Source organism: Somniosus microcephalus, chromosome 8 (assembly GCF_052327205.1).
Source record: "Somniosus microcephalus isolate GS21.2 chromosome 8, FLI_Smic_1.0, whole genome shotgun sequence".
In the NCBI taxonomy this organism is placed as follows: domain Eukaryota; kingdom Metazoa; phylum Chordata; class Chondrichthyes; order Squaliformes; family Somniosidae; genus Somniosus; species Somniosus microcephalus.
Genome location: NC_140994.1, coordinates 170,922,404 through 170,943,185, shown reverse-complemented (window position 1 = coordinate 170,943,185; position 20,782 = coordinate 170,922,404). Strand labels below are relative to the sequence as shown.

Sequence of the window (20,782 nt, the reverse complement as noted above, 5' to 3'; positions counted from 1 at the left end):
TCACCTTGAAGTCCCCACAGATGCGAACCTTCCTTGGCTCCTCAGACTTATTGCTTAACGTTTTCTTCATGACAGGAACGATGGGTGTTGCCCACTCGCTCCAGTCTACCTTAGATAACACGCCTGCATTCTCAATATTCTCCAGCTCTGCCTCGACGGCTGGGCGAATTGCATATGGTACCGGTCTTGCTTCGAAAAACTTGGGAATTGCATTCTCTTCTATTTTTATCGAGGCGGTTATGCCTTTAAGAGTTCCCAGTTCTTGTTGAAATACCTCTTTGGCCTTAGCTAAGATTTTTGGCAATCGTCCAGGTGTACCGTCGTCATCCTTTTTACCAGCCACCGTCAGTGCCTGAATGGAGTGCCAGTTTAAACTTATCTTTCTGATCCATTCACGTCCCAGTAACGGTGGTCCTCCATCTTGCAGTATGTACAGATACAATTTCTGTATTTCCTTGCCGTTGTATTCGACACGCACCCTTATTTTCCCTCTGGGGTATACTTTTTGCCCCGTATACGTCTTCAAGACAATGGATGTCTCTTTCAAGGGTATGTGTGAGAATAGCCGCTCGTAGTCTCATCGATTCATGACGGTCAGGGCTGATCCTGTATCCAATTCCATTTTGACTTGGGACACTGCTATCGTGAGGGTGACCCAAATGGTTCGGTGATCCTCTTTTGCAATTACGTTGTGAAGTTTGAGACAGCTTAGTCTCTTGTTCCCGGATTCACTGTCGCTCATCTGGTCTTCGGAACTACTGTCCGTCATCTTTTGTACTTTCCTGTACTGTTCCTTAGTAGCCTTTTTGTTGTCGTTAGTCTTCTTCCCAGACTTGCAAACTCGTGCAATGTGTCCCAGCTTTCTGCATTGCCTGCATATTTTGTCCTTGGACCAGCAGTCCTTCTGGTCATGGGTTGTTCTGCCGCAGCGATAACATTTTTCAAAACCCCGTTTCATTTCGTGGGTGCCGTATTCCTGTGGCTTTTGCTGTATTTCCGCAGCTCCCCTTGCTGCTGCTTTGTACGATACTGCCACGCTGAAAGCCTTATCTAGCGTCAGCTCTTTCTCTGAGAGTAACCTCTTCTAGGTTCCTTCACTCAGGAGTCCACAGACAAATTTGTCCCGTAGAGTATCTGTCAGTCCTGCTCCAAACTGGCAGTGCTTTGATAGCTTGCGTAGTTCCGTAAGGTAATCAGCATTGCTCTCATCTTTATGCTGATTTCACCTGTGGAATTTAAATCTTTCTGCTATCAGCAGCGGTGTAGGATTTAGGTGTTCCTGTAGGATATCAACAATTTCGTTAAAACTCTTCGCCATCGGTTTGGCTGGAGTAATCAGGTTCCGCAACAGGCCGTACGTTCTTGCGCCCATTAAGTTTAGTAGTACCAATGCCTTTTTCTCATCGGCTACTTCGTTTGCCTCGCAATATACTTCGACTCTTTCCACATACGTGGTCCAGTCTTCTATTGCATTATCGAAGGCAGTGATATTGCCAGTCTTCGGCATCTTGGAAATCTAAGATGGCGTCTCCCGCGCTTTGCCTTCTTCCCCGATTTAACAAAATGGCGCCTCCCGCGCTTTCTGTCTTCTCCGCTGCTGCTAGCGCTGTTTCTGGCGTTTTATGCCTTGATGGCGACGCCCTATGGTCTTCGCGCACTTCCCCCCCGCGCTGCTGCTAACGCCGCTCTCCGCGGTTCCCGTGGCAAACTGCAGCTCCTCGCGGCTTTCTGCGCTTCTAATTTCTTTTATCTTCCCCGTCGTTGGAGCAACCCTACGGGACACTTTCCTCCCTCTTCTCGGGTCTGTACGCTGCTCAGCTTCGTAGCACCGGCCGCACCCTGTGTGCTCCACCCTCTCTCTCTCTCTCCTCTTCCCGACAACGCTGCTCGGCCCCGTTGAAAAGCCACCCGATCGAGCTCTAGCCCGCCACAGCCCAGGAAGGATCAGTGTACTACCTGCCACCAGCCCGATTAGCTGTAACAACATCGACAGGATAACCAAGCCCCGCTCTCGACAGCCTCTCCTGCAAATCTTCAACTCCGATGAATCAGAGGCGGTTGCCCACGGTCGACGCACGTTTCTTCTGTTTGTTTTTTTTTCTTTCTTCCTTCTGGCCTCGACCTCTGGCAACTTCGCTTCAGGGATGGATCCCCATGAGGTGGTGCAGACTGTAGGTAAGTTCGGATCTGCTCGTCGCCAGTATTATGTCCGCGTGTAATTGAGACACGGACTGCAGGAGTTGGTTATAACAGGTCTTTACTGATTGGAGACAAACGGGAACTAACTATGCAAAGTTACTACACAGGCTTATGTACAGGGGTGGTCACTACTGGTACTGCAGTATACAGGAGCTGCAGAATATAGTTCCTTCTGCAAAGTACATACACTACATAGACCACCAAATGAGCTATCCAATCTTTAGTCACTAAGTGTTACACCTCATTCTGGCAAACAGCAGTTAAACGAGAAGAAATTCTCAAACCTTCAAACAATGAAACAAAGCCTTGATAACCAAAATTTGCTTCACCAGTCCCCATGAGTTTGTGATATGGAGATTTGACTGAATGAAGTGGAATTGGTCAATTTGTAAATCAAGGCACAATTAAATGGAGATTCATAGAAAAGACTTTCCAGAGTGCAACAAAGTAGTAGGTGTATTTAAGAAACAGAATGCTGGCTCTTAAAAAAATACCCACTCTGGGGACTAGGTGATAAAGCACACATGCATACTGTTCTTTCACCTCAGGAACTTAAGTTTCAATCTGGCCCAGTCTGATGAGATGAACATCTCCCCTCTCTAACAGCTATAAAGATCTTAGAATAAATCTTTATTTTGTAAACACTGATCTGTTATGCATTGAGTCTGGCTGTCTTGCAGTGAAGAAAATATGTTGCTGATAGCCAGAACCATTGGAAAATTCCAGCCATGATTTAAATCATAGAATCTGCAAAAATTATGCTACCTCATAAAAATTGTTTTCACGATTGGATGCTTTGACCATTGGCCTTGAAATACCTTTTGGAGATAAATGATGGCAACTGGCTTCTGTGAGATTTGGGGCACCATCTCTCAGGATACCATTAGGTCTGATCTTCCATTAATGAGTAGGCAGTCAGATCCAGAACCCAACCCAAGTGGCGTGGCTAGAAGTCCACCTTCATGATGCCAGCCTCTCTCCTAATGACAGCTCATGTGGCTTTTCTAGCCACTCCCCTCAGATGCCTGCTTTTGTAGGTGTTAAGATACAGGACCAAGCTGCCCATGAGCTTCTGTTGTAAATGGTGCAATTTCTGGGACAGCAGGTTTTGCCCTCACAAACCTGTCATTTGAAAACATGCACCATTTTGGGGGAGGTGGATCTTCTGCCAGCACACATTTAGTGTGTATTTAAGAACAGGTGTAACTCTGGCATATCTGACTTGCGCCCTGTACACCAGAACTACACTACTTTTGCCCCAAAACAGAATTTTGGGCCCAAGGTTTTTTACAAAGCATAAAAATCATTAAAATTTTAATTTAAAAAATTGAAAATTAGGAACAAGTCATGGCTTGTCAGAAAATTACTCACCATCCCATATAATCATGGTGCCTTATCAATTTAAAATAGTAGTTATTTAGATTTTTTTCTGCATCATTATATACTTTCATCTATATTTAACATCTTTTAATGTCACAGAAAGTTAAGATGTAAATCCTTCTGCAACCTGATTTATTTCTAGTATGCTATTAATTTTAAAACAGAGGCTAAAATACATGCTTAGACTATGTATGGGCTGAATTTTTGAATTTACCTGAATGGTTGTTTGTGCACTTTTGATATACTTAAGAGGTGACAGAGGTCCTGTCTTTCTGATGAGACATTAAGCTGAGGTTCTGTCTTCCTGTTCAGGTGAATGTAAACAATCCCATGACACAATTCAAAGAAGAGCAGGGAGCTCTCCCAGTGTCCGCCCTCACCCATCACCACCAAAACAGATTAACTGGCCATTCGTATCATTGCTATTTGTGGGAGCTTGCTGTGTGCAAATTGGCTGCTGTGTTTGTCTACATCACAACAGTGACCACACTTCAAAAGCAATTCATCAGCTGAAGAGCAGTTTGGGTGTCTGGAGTATGTAAAAGCACAATATGAATGCAAGATCTTTTTATTACTTAGAAGCTCCTTTCTTATTCTATCATTTCTCGTGCATTTAGAAAATTTCAAAAGATTTTTTGCTGTCATTACTAATGACATAGAATATTCAGTTGGACAAAATTCAATGCTGTGTTCATACTGAGCCTGCAGCTACAGTTCCAAAACCTGATTTCAAATGTGGTCAATTTTCTGTGTTGATCTACTTTTCTCAGAGAAGCTCACCAGTGTGGTCACATTATTGTTTTTTGTTGTGTGGATGTGCTAATACATGTTCAATGTCAGCACATCATCCGTACCGATGTCAACCCATTGTAACTGATAATATTTGAACATCAAAGTGATAACATTATGATTGCAACAGTAAAACCTGATGGTTGCATTGATTTGGTAGAGTTTTCCTTTGTAGTTTAAACTGCTGTGCACACTTATATGCTTACATAAAAGCTAACCCCTGAGGTGGTTTCCATTTGAAACTGGCATTGGCCTGGCATATATAATTTGCATGATGTATATTATCAAACAGAGATCAGATTTTGGATCTAATCAACCTCCAAAAGCCAGTATAAGCAAGCAGTTAGAATTTGCATACAGTTTACTAATCCTTAAAATCCACTTACAATAAATTACCATATTCATTTTCTTCTTCTCTTACTGCTTTATAAATATTAGTTTAAATCATCTCTTTGATATTTTGAAAAAAAAATTTCTCCTGTAAGTTTTATTTTATTACACTGGAGCAGAATTTTTAGTAATCTTGCTACAAAGTACATGAATAACACTAATGACTTGAAACTGATAGAAAGGGGATCCTGTAGGTTTAAATATATGAACATACGGAAAAGGACAGGTATAGACCAGCTTATCTATCGAGCCTGTCCTGCACTGGCATGGTGTAACTTCTGTACACTATCAGCCTCATCCTCCCTACTCATGCAGCCATGAAAATTTCTGGGAGAGGCAAAAAAAACTTTGGTCAAATTAGGAAAAAACTCTGGAAATTCATCTACAATGCCCGAAGGCAATATTTAACTCTTGTGTTTGGACACACCTCACTTGCATTGGTGCCACAGTGAATGATTGTATATTGTTCCTTTCAGGGCTTGCTTGAAAAAGGACTAATGGAACCGGAAACAATGCAGTTTAAAACAATTGTTTACATTGCAATGTACTGACTTACCATGTTCTCTACTTTCTCTGCCATTAACTGGAGATCCGTTCTCCCCTGTTACTACACTCTCAGCATCTGAAGCCTGTTTTTCATTTGATAATCTCTGTAGAAAGGCATGGAAACCAAGATTAATCTTTTGTTTTTACAATACCAGGAAGCCTTACACTTGTTTTCCCAGACATCTGCCGAGATGAACATAATGTGAATGGGATACCAGTAAGAACAGCAATTCCCACAATGGGGCTGAAATTCCTGTCTTTGCTAACTTTGACAAAAAAGTAATGAAATATTACTTTTTACTCTTGTCTACTTTTTCACTAAAATTAGTGAGGATTTTTTTTTACTGTTTAATATACTTTTAGAGAAATCTTCTAGATTAATTTGCTTATAACTACTGTCCAAAAGTTTTACATTCCGCTCATGAACCAGCTGAAGATATCCATTCAGTAAATTCTTTCTTATCTTGTGTATACTTTGTCAGCTAACTCATGGTCTGTTTGTGGTCACCATATGTTTCAGATATGATGCAAGTACATGTGGATATAAACATTCATATCAACTCTTCTGGGGAATGACACTTGTGCAGCATATAACTTTTGTCGGTAGATATTTTCCAACATTACCTCACAGTCAACATGATGAAGAGACAGTGGTTTGGTAATTCAAGATTAAATGGAAGCAGCTGTTGAATGATTGATGGTACAGCAAAGAAAAAAATCTGGTCAATACCAATATTCAATGCAGGAAAATGCGTAAGAATCTTTACTGACCCTATTTATATTAAGTCATTATGTACCTGCTGCCAACTCATTCGCTAGAACTTGTGAGGCAATAACAGAGGGTGATTTATTTGCTACTTAGCTATTAAGATTGGACATACATAACAGATTCTTAAAAAAAGCAAGTCACAAATAGGTTTGTTGAAAGAAATATCTGCTCCTGCTTACATCATGACAACAAATCTTGGAAAACTTGCTGATAGTCTAGTGGATTGATTATATTGGGGAAAAAGGTTAACCATTGCATTTTCTGTCTACACACACACACACACACACACACACACACACACACACGTCAAGAAATAGAAAAAAAATAGAAAAATAGGAGCAGGAGTAGGCCATTCGGCCCTTCGAGCCTGCTCCGCCATTCAATATGATCATGGTTGATCCTCTATCTCAATACCATATTCCTGCTCTCTCCCCATACCCCTTGATGCCTTTTGTGTCTAGAAATCTATCTATCTCCTTCTTAAATATATTTAGTGACTTGGCCTCCACAGCCTTCTGTGGTAGAGAATTCCATAGGTTCACCACCCTCTGAGTGAAGAAATTGCTCCTCATCTCAGCCCTAAATGGTGATTGTTTTGCCAGTAAATCCATTGTCAAAATAAAATTAGCCAACAGAGCAAAACAGATACTCTTTCTATTCATCAGTAAGACCAAGAAAGCAGCATATTTGACTGCTTGTAAAAATGGTTATTTTCAGATTCTCCTATTATTTTAGTTTTCTGTGAATGCTATTATCAGTTTTATTGATAAGTATATTTCCCCCAAATAAATGAAGTAGTTCTCCCAGTTTAGCTCTCCCTGTTCCACACGTACTAGTTTCCCAATCAAAGAAGGGATGCTCCCTGGATTCTGCCGATATTACCTTTCAACCAGCTGCTAAGTGGAATGTAAGGGATGTACTCAGGGATTTCTCTTCCTCTCCTGTGGGGAACCTGCCTGCCTCATTCTAACAGCAAAGCTGGAACTGGAACTCAACCTGGACAAAATCATGGGTGCGAACCAGAATTCCATTAATTATGTGCATCATGTTGTGTGCCATTCTGATATTAGATAAAAGGTAGGTAAAAATTAAAACATTTATTTTCCCTTTATCCTTCCCTTGTCTCCTGAAGGTGATGAATCATGCTGTGGTAATGGATCCACAGATACCAGCAGCCTTCTGGTACTTTGCCATGTGGCTATTCTTTATGCGTGAGCCTAAAACAGTGTCAGCCAGCCATTCAACCATGAAGCCAAGCCTGACACTGTCCTCACCTTATTTCCTCACACAAGCACTTACTATCAGGGGTGATTGGAAAGCAATCAGCAACAATGCCTGGTCTTTTACTCCCTCCTGTAGACAAGGCTGAAATTAGCTACCTCAACACATAACAGGTGCCAAACTTGGGACCTCTTGAACTATATGACACCACACGGTACATTTACCCATTGAGTCCTTTGGGGGTCTATAAAGTGATTTTTAGAGTGGATCGTCCCAAACTGGAAGGCCACTTAAATCTTCCTTGCAGTAATAATCTATCCCAGTTTTATGTAGTTCTTCAGACATTTTTACCATCAACATAATGCACTTTATTTTTAACTCATGTTTTTGAAGTGAAATTGGTCTGAACTGCAATTGTTCGTGCATTTATTAAGCATAAAACATTCATTCAAACACAAACGTATCCTACGTTTACCTTTTCCAGTTCTAATTTTGGTAGAAAAAGTGGTGGTGTTGATCCCTCAATTCCATTGCACTGGCTGCATATGTCCCTAATCACCTAAATAAATAAAACATAACACATGAGACACAGCAAATCGGCAGCCCATTTTACATCTTGCCCGCTTTTTATTTCCATTGAAGTCAAACGGAAGTTTATCTAAAACTACTGCCGCTGAAGTTGGGGCTCCCACTGGCAGTAGCTCTGTGAGGTAAATGCAACATAAAATGAACCTCTATTGCAGTTTAAATTAGGAAAGCACGCTGACTGAAAGTAATGAGGGACAATTTGGAGCACAATGCATAGCTTAGATAGGGTAATGGAACAGTACCATGTGAGAGTAGTTGAGAAAAGAGCAAAGAAAATTAAAAAGGGGTTACAGTATCAAAATGTTGGGATTAGCGAGAGGAAAGACGAGTTTACTATGTTGAGTGATGATCATTTTGGTGGTGGGGGTGGGAACATCACCCTGGGGAGAGTTTACAGCTGAGTATATTTGATTTGTGCAAATGTGGTTTGTGTATAAGTTGCCTATCTATATAACAGTTAGTCAAGATGAGCTTTCACTTTTTTTCTTCTTTGGTGACCCAGGGCCTGTCTGTGGTCAGATCTGCTGAGGTTATGTCTGGATTTATCGTTCCACTTCATGCATTTCTCAAAAGATTTAACACTGAAATCCATGTGTGAAACAATGCAAGGAAACCGTAGAAGGATTTCACAGCATCGTATACAGGCCTGGTGTGGGATCGAGCTATCTGAAAAGCCGATGGGGAGATAAGCTTTTCCTAACTAAAATAATCCAATACTCTAATGCCCTCGGAGAAGCTGTGAACAATCAGAGGAACACCAGAGTGGAAAATTCAAATGGATCAGATATCAGACAAAAATAATTAGAATTATGATCCACACCAATAAAAACAAGATTCACTCCAGAAAGGGTGTCTATTTTCTTTCTCAGCCTCCCTAAGCTATGGTTCAGGACTGACGGAAATCAAATCTCCTGGACACAGTCTTTTAATTTGCTCCAGTCTTCTGAAGACGTTCCATGGAAATGCTAACAGATTTAGTCAGAATGTAGCAGTGCAGACTTTACAGTCTTGCAAATAAAATGGTTATTCTTCTGAGAGTAGTAATCCTTTTTTTGTTTCCTTTATTAAGTTTGCTAACACCATTAGGAACGATATATTCAGTCATTAAAGAAGAGTCGTGTGGATAATTCATTCGAATTAGGTTTAATTTGCCGTCTACAGTTTCAATAGAAGGAATACAACTTCTTTAAAGAGGCTCTCTTAGGTTTCAGCATAACATACTGCAGTGATAGGCTAACAGAATCAATCCTCTACTCAAATTTGCAAAACGACTGTAATTTGATTTGAAAGCCCTTGACTAAGATGTCACAAATAATCTCTTGTTACATAACACTATAACTTATTAAAAAGGACCCTTTGGTTTTTGTTCTAAACAAATAGCCAGTTTTACTATTTTAAAGTAATGAATATGTCTCTATAGAGCAAGTTCAAAATCCTAACAGATTTCTTTTCAAATGAGGCAATTTTGGCACCCATTTTAATTACAGTATACTAATACTGTAATATATAGGAATTAAACTTCTCATGTGTTTGATTTCTCAAATATATTTAAACATAGTTACCTGTTATGCCCTAATCATCTCTCTACATCTTGAAATTTTATTAAGGGGCTGATATGGTCGTGGGTTAGGGCTAATGGACAATAATACATATACTCCTGTACATCAGATAGAAATTATTAGTGGATGCTGTGTTACTGTATTCATTTTCATTTTGTATTCTAAATTGATAGTCTGACCAAATTGGCACTTTGAACTTTTGAAATTTGTTGAAATGTCAGCATTGTAGAGGACACTGTTGTCCATTGAGGATTATTCCAGTCTGCTGTGATCAGGAAAGTGAAGGAGATGAGCGCTTCAATCTCTGTCCTTTGGGTAAGAGATTGTTTCAGTTGTTCATTTCCAAACAAAACATTTGCAGCTCCTAAACACTGAACACAACAGTTGGATGTAACCTGGTACTTGAATACTTCTGCAGAAACTCCTGTTAGCCTATGATAGCCAGAAATGTAATAGCAGGTTTGATGTGCTCCTATCAACCAGAAAAATCTTATGATTCAAAATTGACAGAACAACAACAACAACTTGTATTTATATTGCGCCTTTTAATGTAGTAAAATGTCCCAAGGCACTTCACAGGAGTGTTATAAGACAAAAATTTCACACCGAGCCACTTAAGAAGAAACTAGGGCAGATGACCAAAAGCTTGGCCAAAGAGGTAGATTTTAAGGAGCGTCTTAAGAACCTAAGAACATAAGATGTAGGAGCAGGAGTAGTTCATTTGGCCCCTCGGGCCTGCTCCACCATTCAATAAGATCATGGCTGATCTGATCTTGGCCTCAACTCCAATTCCCCGCCCGCCCCTCATAACCCTTCACTCCCTTAGGAGTTTTATTCTATTAGGAGGAAAGAGAGGTAGAGAGACGGAGAGGTTTAGGCAGGGAATTCCAGAGCTTGGGGCCTAGGCAGCTGAAGACACGGCCACCACTGGTTGAGCGATTATAATCAGGGATGCTCAAGAGGGCAGAATTTGGGGAGCGCAGATATCACGGGGCTCGGGCCGGGGGGGGGGGGGTGGAGTGCAGGGGGGCAGGGAGAGGGTTGTGGGGCTGAAAGAGATTACAGAGATAGGGAGGGACGAGGCCATGTAGGGGTTTGAAAACAAGGATGAGAACGTAAGAGAGTATTTTGCACAATGGTACCCTTTAAAAGTCTTGGGGGGAGAAATTCGGTTGGTAGCGCCAGCGATTAGCGCCTAAAGAGGCCGAGAAGTGGGGCGCTAACCAACTAGCGCCTGGACGCAGCGAACCCTGCGCCTCTTCCCATGTTGAGTGGATTTTAGTGCCGGCGCTAAATCTTAGCGCCCGCTCATGGGCGCAGGCAGATCATGACGTCATTTCAGTGTGCAATGCCTTTTTGGCGCCCCGGACTGGAAATTCAGTGGCGCCCCCCTCCGTTCCGCCTGGCGCTAATAAGGACAGCTTACCTGGAACGTTCCCCAGTCGCTCTCGGGCTGGGGGGGCGTTCTTTAAAGGGGACTGCACTGGTGTAAAAGCGGCAGCCATTTTGGGAGCACAACTTCTTCGAGACTTTCACAGAGTTGCGGAGCTGCACTCTGAGAGCCATTTCACCAGTGAGCCAGCGCTGGCCAGAGGAACTTCAGCCTTCTGACCATCACCTTGCTGCTGGTGAGCATTTACAACGGGAAAACTTTCTTGTGCGCTATTATTATGGGGGCTGCATTGGAGGGGAACGTCCTGCTGCTGAACCATCTGGAAAGGGCACAGAGATGCAGGGAGAGAGGGGCAGGCATGGCCAGACGGAGGAGGGCCAACAGATGTCGCCACATCAGACCTTACGCTGCCAGGGCTTTCCGGCAGCAGTTCTCTTACTTGAACATGTTAGAGGAGCAGTGTCTCAGAAGGCTGCGCTTCAGAAAGGAGGTGGTGACTGTGCTGTGCCACCTGCTTCAGCCAGATCTGCAGCCTCAGATAAGGTGCAGGACCTCTCTGTCGGTGGCTGTCAAGATGACTGTTGCCCTGAACTTCTACGCGAGCGGCTCCTTTCAGGCCACAACTGGGGACATAGCCAACATATCGCAGTTTGCGGTGCATTGCTGCATCCGTCAAATAACTGATGCCCTGTTTAAAAGAAGGCGGCAGTACATCTCCTTCCCTATGACACTGGACAAGCAGCGGGAACGCGCAGAAGGCTTCGCAGCAATAGCGGACTTCCCCATGGTGCAGGGCGCCATTGACTGCACGCACGTGGCTTTGCGGGCACCTGTATTGAATCCGGAGGAGTTCCGCAACCGCAAGGGGTTCCATTCCTTGAATGTGCAGCTGGCCTGTGACCACCGACAGCTGATCCTCGCAGTCAATGCGCAGTTCCCAGGCAGTAGCCACGATGCCTTCATCCTGCGCCAGACTTCAGTTGCAGACCTTTTCAAGGCCCCGGCTCACCCAGGAGGCTGGCTTCTCAGTGACAAGGGCTATGCTCTGTGCCCATGGCTGATGACCCTGCTCCGTTTGCCCAGCACCCCTGCTGAAGAGCGCTACAGTGTGAGCCATCAGGCGACAAGGAACATTGTGGAGCATACAATCGGCGTGCTGAAGCAGCGGTTCCGCTGCCTGGACCATTCCGGAGGCGTCCTGCAGTACTCACCTGAGCGAGTCTCCCACTTTGTGGTTGTATGTTGCATGCTGCATAACCTCGCTATCCTACGCACCCAGCCAATGCCACCAGACATTGAAGCACCAGCAGAGGAGGAGGAGGAGGAGGAGGAGAAGGAGGACCAAGACGGGAGGGAGGCACAAACTGGAAGGGGCGTCTGTCAGAGGCTGATCAGAAGTCGCTTTTAGGCCCCTCTCACGGAATGCTTGGTGCCATTCGAAGAGCAGGAATGGAACCGTTCTGATAACCCAAAGCCTATGAAGGGCAATATGAATGTAAATAGCAGACATGGCCAATGTAAATAAAAACATTTGTTTATTTTGCAAAATGTGCTTCCTTCCAACATGACAAAGCAATGGCAACAGAAAGCAAAACTAACACTCTAACACATAAGTGCCTCGCACACCCAGGAGACTATCCAAAACATAACTAACATTCAGACCAGGTGCCTCGCACACCCGGGAGACTATCCAAAACATTGCTAACATTCAGACCAGCATCCACGGCCTTGATTTCTACAAATAAGATGTCTCAGCAGCACCTTCTACTCTTTCTCCCTTGATGGTGATCTACTTCACTTGCGAGATCGGCCCCTTCCCTCCCTGCAACTCCTTCGTAATGGGACCCCAGTGGCTGCATCAAGGCTGGGGGAGGCCTGCTGACTGTCCAAAAGCGCAGATGCCCCTGAGGGACGGCCTGGATGACCTCTGGGCTTGGAGGGCCCGGATGCTGACTGCTCCAACTGTGCATGGGTGGAAGCAGTCTGTCCTGCAGGTGGCAGCTGCAGTGGAGACGTGCCAGTGGTGGCATGAGGAATGCTGTCATCCTGAGAGCGGACACCTGCTCTGTGGTCGGCTGACACACTGGCACTCTGACGGGGCAGCACCGCAGCATGCGCACCAATCGGTTGGTCCACAGATTGCTGGCCTGCTGTGGTGCTGCAAGGGCTCCGGGTAATCCTGCCTGGTCCAGCGAGGGTGGCAGCAGTCAGTGGTCGCGTGGCCTCAATCTGCATCTGCATGAGACCAGCGAGTGACTGCGTGGCAGCACTCAGCACTTGCATGGCAGGTGCCAGTGCTTCGGTGAAGCCCTGGACAGTCCTTTCCTGTGCTTCGGTGAAGCCCTGGACAGTCCTTTCCTGTGCTTCGGTGAAGCCCGGGACAGTCCTTTCCAGTGATGTCCCAATGCCCTGGACAGTCCTTTCCAGTGATGTCCCGATGCCCTGGACAGTCCTTTCCAGTGCTGCCCCGAAGTCCTGGACAGTCCTTTCCAGTGCTGCCCCGAAGTCCTGGACAGTCCTTTCCAGTGCTGCTCCGAAGTCCTGCGCACTCCTTGCCTGTGCTGCCCCAAAGTCCTGCGCACTCCTTGCCTGTGCTGCCCCAAAGTCTTGCGCACTCCTTGCCTGTGCTGCCCCAAAGTCCTGCGCACTCCTTGCCTATGCTGCGCTGAAGTCTTGGACACTCCTTGCCAGTGTCTCGATGGATTCAGGCATCCTTGCCACTGCAGCCATGAGCTCAGTGTGCTTGAGCCGAGCCTGGGCACTCATTTCTGCGAGGGCACGCACCTCTTCTGCGCAGCAGTACTCGCGGCCTGACTCGCCCTCCGGGGAGATGGCCCCTGAGTTTCCCTACCCCCCTTGCATTGCTGCAGCCTGCTGGGTCCTGGAGCTGGTTCCTCCTCAGAGCCTTCCCCACCCGCTCCCCTCCAGAGAAGTAATATCCCCAGTCTGCAGATGGGCTGGCTCGCCTGAGGGTGGTACGGATGGTCCGTCGCCTCTGGAGTCAGTGGCAGTGGCAGCTTGAGGGCCCGGCTCCCGAGCTGGTGATGCAGCATCTGAAAGCAGGGAGGTTGAAGAGTGGCTTTAGCAAAAGGACAGGGTGGCAGCAAGGAATGCATGAGTGCTGCAATGCTCTGACTTTGGTCCAGAGTGAAAAAGCATGCTGGTGGGGGGAACAAGTGGAAGGAGAGAGTTCAAAAAGGTGATGACCTTACCATCGCTGTGCACAATGGGGTCGGCAGCTCCAGTGGTGACAGGACCAATCATCCGGCTTCCAACAATCTGGTGGACTCGTTCCTCCAGGTCCATGAGTGTCTGCAGGTGAGGCCGACCTCCTCCGGTACGAAGCTGCTCCCTCCGGTTCCTGGCCAGCTTGGCCTGCAGGAGAAAGGATGGGAAGTGATGATACATTATGCCCTGAGCTGACATCACATGCCCCCCATGGTAGAATAGCCCTTACATTATGCCCTGAGCTGACATCACATGCCCCCCATGGTAGAATAGCCCTTACATTATGCCCTGAGCTGACATCACATGTCCCCAATGGTAGAATAACCCTTACATTATGCCCTGAGCTGACATCACATGCCCCCCATGGTAGAATAGCCCTTACATTATGCCCTGAGCTGACATCACATGCCCCCCATGGTAGAATAGCCCTTACATTATGCCCTGAGCTGACATCACATGTCCCCCATGGTAGAATAACCCTTACATTATGCCCTGAGCTGACATCACATGCCCCCCATGGTAGAATAGCCCTTACATTATGCCCTGAGCTGAATGTGCGTGTGTGTTTCCAGAAAGGGCCATGTGTGCTGGCTGACAGATGGCCACTGGGGCTTCGCGCACCCTCTGGCCATAAAGTCAGGTGCAGATGGAGGGATGAAGATGATTGCAAAAAAGGCACTCACCCTAACGACCCGAGTGAGGTCGTTGAACTTCTTCCTGCAATGCACAGGAGTCCTGGGCACGATGCTGCTGGAGGCGACTCTTTGACAAACTTCCCTCCAAGCTCTGCGGTACTTGCTCTGATGAGGCCTCCTGCCATTGTTGGGGTACAGCACAGCTCGCCGGCGCTCCACTGCGCCAACCAAAGCATCCAATGCCCCATCGGTAAAGCGCTCCGCTCTCTGCCTCACCCTCTCCATCTGTTGAAAGTTTGGAACGCCACAGAATGCACAGTGCCGATTTTGAGGCCTGCAAGGCGCAGAGTGTGGCAGCTGATCCTAATTGACCCACCCCTTTAAGAGCTGGCCGGCGCCAGCATGTCTCGGGGAAATCGATTATTGACAGCACCTGCGCTGCGCCCAGCCGCCGAGAAATTGAGTAGCGCTGCCGGGTTAGTGCCTTAAGAGTCCCGTGCAGTGCCTGATTTTATGCCGCAATCACCTTGAGGGGCGCAGCAACCCAATATCGCTCAAGGTGGCGATAAGTTGCGCCTAGCGATAAAATTTGCGCAGCGCCAATTCTAGCGCCCCAAACGGGGCTATACCGAATTTCTCCCCCTTGGTATTCATGATTTGTAATGCAGATCCTACAAATTGTTGCTAGTACCTTCAACCATTCCTCTGCTTGCTCTTTGCTTTGTACTGCTAATACAAGTGCCTCTGTTCCTGGCTGGGAGAATCTTAGTTCATGTTTCTTGCGTCGTCCGTCTTTAGGCACATAAATAACATTGCACACGTTCAGCGGTAGCTCCATGTGAGGCTGATGGTCTTTGGAGCTCTTGTAACACTAAGAAAAGAGAAATGTCCATTTGTTTTGTATTTCTTTGAGGGGAATCCTCCACTGGCAATACTTTTTCTCATCACTTCCTTCAAGCTAACTCTTAATAAAAAGTATGTATTAATAGAGTTGACAGTTGGTTATCCAATACATTAGTAATTACTAAATGTGCCTAACACATTCTTGCATCCCATCAGTTTTCCCAATCGGATGTATGGAAAAAGCTGTAGAAAGTTTTAACAGATTATCATTGAAAATAATTTCCTGCACCATATGAACTTCAGAGTCCAATTCCTGCGCTTTGGATTGAACTGGTGTGCACCCTTGTGCTTACATAAAAGCTAACCCCTGAGGTAGTCTCCCCTTGAAACTGGCATTGGCCTGGCATGATGTATATTATCAAACAGAGATCAGATTTTGGATCCAATCAACCTCCAAAAGCCAGTATAAGCAAGCAGTTAGAATTTGCATACAATTTCTTACTAATCCTTAACATCCACTTACAATAAATTACCATATTCATTTTCTTCATCACTTACTGCTTTATATAAATATAATAGTTTAAATCATCTTTTTGAATTTTTGAAAACATTTTTTTCTCCTGTAAGTTTTATTCTATTAGACTGGAGCAGAATTTTTTAGCAATCTTGCTGCAAAGTACATGAATAACACTAATGACTTGAAACTGATAGAAAGGGGATCCTGTAGGTTTAAATATATGAACATACGGAAAAGGACAGGTCTATCGAGCCTGTCCTGTACTGGCATGGTGTAACTTCTGTACACTATCAGCCTCATCCTCCTTACTCATGCAGCCATGAAACCTTCTGGGGGAGGCAAAAAAAACTCAGGCCAAATTAGGAAAAAACTCTGGAAATTCATCTACAATGCCCGAAGGCAATATTTAACTCTTGTGTTTGGACACACCTCACTTGCATTGGTGCCACAGTGAATGATTGTATATTGTTCCTGTGATGAAATATTCCATTCATCACTCATCAGTATTTCTCTGCCTGTGACTGTGGTTGGTTTCAGTTTCATTTCCATTGTATTGTACTGTGTGTAGGGCTCCGCCCATACCTGGCTCCTATGTAAGCTGGCCCAGCCTGCAGCACATCCAGTACGGCAGACCTCTGGATGGAAGATACATTCTCCTCTGTGTGTTACCTTCGAAGTCAATTAAAGCCTTGTTTTGTTTCGCTAACATCGAGTCTCGGATTTATTGAGGCACATCAGTTCCTTTCAGCTCTTGCTTGAAAAAGGACTAATGGAACTGGTAACAATGCAGTTTAAAACAATTGTTTACATTGCAATGTAGTGACTTACCATGTTCTCTACTTTCTCTGCCATTAACTGGAGATCTGCTCTCCCCCTGTTACTAAAGATTCTCCTACACTATATCACCTCAGAGACCAATTCATGCAATCTGAATTGAATTTGTAGTGAAACTACTTGTATTTCAAACTGGTTAATGTAGAGCAAATGTCTCAGGTGACTGTAAATGTGATTTTAGCATTAGCCCCAAAATTAAAACCCTTGTGACTGACACCATTAGAGATACTTAGAAGTAATGTACAGATGTTTACTTTATAGATGTGTTCAAAAGGAAATTGAGCTTTCTGTATGTTTTCTGACTGAATGTTTTAATTACAACAACTAAAGCTATATTGTGAGATAGGGACCTGGTTTTAAACTTGCAGTTAAGCTTGTAACTGGGAGCAGAACAGAACAAATAACCCAGACTGTGCCATGTCTTTTCAACAGAAATCAGGACGACAGACTAAATACAGCACTGTTCAGCAAGTGCATAAATCATGCTGTACTGTCAGAATGGAGTATACAGTGAAAAATGTAAACTAAAACTTTAAAACTGTCTCAGGTTTCTAAGCTGAATGCATTTAAATATTAATTCTTGCTGTGCCCAGTCTCAACCAAGAACAAAAAAAACTCCTTGGACCTCACAAGCATGTTTATGATTTGATTCAAACTATGAACTGAATTAATTTTCTCTTTACAGTTTTCACTGCTCTGTTGTTCAGACTGACAGTAGCTTGATTAGTTTACATGTGTGGTCATTTTATCATATTGAGTAACATGCCGGGCCCCATTTACCCCTTCGAGCACTGCATAGTGCTACCTAAGCTGGCACAAATGAAGGGCTTGAATCTGTGTCAGCACTGTGTGTGTGTTCTGCTTCAGTCAAGTGGTGGATGGGTGTTTTTAGAGGGGATGTCTACAGTTGAAATTTGCCCATTAAAGGTTTGTTAACTAGGAATCTTCCAAATCTGTCCCTTAACTTTAAAGTTAGAGATATCTTTACATTTCAGGAACTCTTGTCCAACTTGCCATCAAACTACACTCAGCAAGCAGTCTGCAGGAATGCATTCCACCCCACCTGTATTCTGATTTTACGGTGTGTGGTACAGGGATGTTTATGATGAGCTCACCCCAGTCATTCTTCCTGACCAAGAGGAAAGCAGAAGTTTCTGCCGCAATAATTTAGAAAAAATATATTCTTAAATACCATCAAAAGGTATGTGAAAATTTTATTTTAGTGAGCATATATCCACAGGACAAAAACAACCACAATTCAGCCTTACTTGGCAAAGAATGGAATTTGCTCTTGGACAGGCCACAAGAATGGCTAATGTGAGAAATAGAATGATCACTATAGTACACAGTAAGGGGTAGGTACACTGCCGAGACTGATTTTAGGCAACCTTGTTGCAACAGAGCAGAGTGAGTTTTCTCTGAAATTTCAACACTTTATATGTTACATGGGAGATTCTGATGTTAAAATAGGGCCTGTATCCTTATATATAACTCAAAATGCACTCTGCATAGTGGACCAGCTGTACCCTGTACCAACTAGCTCCCATCATCTATCATCAGTGCACAATGCATCACCCTGGATTTCCTCCTCAGCACCACCATGTCCTTTTCCTGTAGCAATGGTGATGAAGACATGGTGAACTGATCCATTATTACTCAGCAGGTCAGGCAGAATTGAGGAGAGGAGAAACAGAGTCAACGTTTCGGGTCAAACCCTTCGACCTTAAACGTTCACTCTGTTTCTCTCTCCTTGATGCTGCCTGACCTGCTGAGTGGTTCCAGCACTTTCTGTTGTTATTTCAGATTTCCAGCATTCGCAGTATTTTGCTATTGTGATCCGTTATTATAGTTGGGCCATAATTGGTTGCTAACTCATCACTGTAGTGTATGTGCTTTAAGTCAGAACTACTTTTTACAGCTCCTGTATACTGTAGTACCGGCAGTAACCACACCGGTATATAAGCTGTGCGCATGCCTCTGTACTCCAGTCTAGAGATGACCCTCCTCCAGCCGGGGGTTGATCACCGAGCGGCGTCGTGGAAAAATACTGCAAAACCGGAGAGAGAGAGGGTAAGAAACAGCCGGGTTCTAGACTGAGCGGCGTCGACAAATATCAAGAGAAGAACGCGCAGAACACAACCAGGGATCACGGGCTGATCAGGGTCCGCGGGGCGAAGCAAGGGGAGACGCCATTGAGCCGCGGAGAAGAAGGAAGAGCGCGGGAGATGCCATTTTGCGAAGCCGCAGCGGGGAAGACGGGCGAGCGCGGGAAGGAAGGAAAGCGTGGGAGATGCCATTTTGTGCCAGCGGAGAAGAGGGGGAAGCGCGGGAGGCGCCATTGGGGATAGTTAACGCACAACCAAGGATGCCGAAGAGTGGCAGTATCTCTACGTTCGACAATGAAGTCGAAGATTGGGCGACATATGTGGAACGTATTGAGGTGTACTGCAGGGCGAATGAAGTGCCAGATGCTAATAAAGCACTGGTTCTGTTAAATTCCATGGGTGCAAACACTTATGGGTTACTGTGGAATCTAATAGCCCCAGAGAAGCCGGTAAACAAGGATTTTGGAAGCATAGTAGAAATCCTACAGGACCACTTAAGCCCCACACCGCTGCTGATAGCAGAACGATTTAAGTTCCATAAAAGGAACCAACACAAAGATGAAAGCAATGCTGAGTACCTAACGGAACTGTGCAAGCTATCGAAATACTGCCAGTTTGGAGCGGGACTAGCAGACACGTTAAGGGACAAGTTTGTGTGTGGGCTACAAAGTGAAGGAACCCAGAAACAGCTTCTATCAGAAAAGACCTTACGCTGGACAAAGCTTTCAATATGGCAGTATCACACGAAGCAGCCGCAAGGGGCGCTGCAGAGATACAACGGAGACCGCAAGAATACGGCACCAACGAAATGACCTATGGAACAGGGAAGTGCTATCACTGCGGCAGAACAACACATGACCAGAAAGATTGTTGGTTCAAGGACCAAGTGTGCAGACAGTGTGGGAAAGCAGGACACATAGCAAGAGTCTGCAGGTCTGGGAAGAAAACCAACAGTAAGAAATCTCCACAGGAGAAGTACAAAAAGGTACTGGCACCAAAAAGGTGATGGACAGTGGTTCAGACGAACAGAAAAGTGACACAGACTCCGGAAGCAAGGAGCTGGGTTGTCTGAAACTACATAATGTAACCGAAATAGAGGATCACCAGACTATCTGGGTTACACTCAAGATAGACGGAGTCCAAGTGGAAATGGAATTGGACACAGGGTCAGCTCGAACAGTCATAAATCAAAGAGACTACAAGCGGCTATTTTCACACATACCCTTGAAAGCTACAGAGATTGTCTTGAAGACGTATACGGGGCAAAAAGTCTACCCCAAAGGAAAAATAAGGGTGAAAGTGAAATATAAAGGTCAGGAAATACCTAAAATGGATATAAATGTATTGCCAAATGGAGGACCACCACTGCTAGGATGTGAGTGGATCCGGAAGATACATTTAGATTGGCATTCCATACAGGCACTGAAGGTGGAGGCCAAAAAGGATGACGACGTCACACCTAGACGACTGTCAAAAATGCTAACTGACGCAAAAGAAGTGTTCCAGGAGGGACTAGGAACACTAAAAGGAATAACAGCAACAATTAAAATAGAGGCTAATGCAAGCCCAAAGTTTCTGAAGGCCAGACCAGTGCCTTATGCGATCAGACCAGCGGTTGAAGCAGAGCTGGAAGGGTTGGAACGTTCAGGAGTACTGTCCAAAGTGGACTGGAGCAAGTGGGCTACACCCATCGTCCCTGTAATGAACAGGGCGTTGAGTAATACGCCTGGGGAACCAAAGAAGATCCGCATCTGTGGGGATTTTAAGGTGACAGTGAACCCAGTCC

At 44.9% G+C, this 20,782-nt stretch overlaps 1 protein-coding gene across 1 annotated transcript in view; it reads right to left on the bottom strand.

Annotated features, from left to right (window-relative positions):
- Nucleotides 1-20,782, bottom strand: part of afap1l1a (actin filament associated protein 1-like 1a) — a 161,152-nt gene that overhangs the window by 87,879 nt on the left and 52,491 nt on the right. Inside the window, exons 8-10 of the mRNA XM_085996172.1 lie at nt 15,389-15,568; nt 7,770-7,853; nt 5,315-5,408 (exon numbers count right to left, since the gene is read on the bottom strand). Of these exons, the coding sequence (XP_085852298.1) occupies nt 5,315-5,408; nt 7,770-7,853; nt 15,389-15,568 (358 nt within the window). The remainder of the gene's footprint in view (nt 1-5,314; nt 5,409-7,769; nt 7,854-15,388; nt 15,569-20,782) is intronic.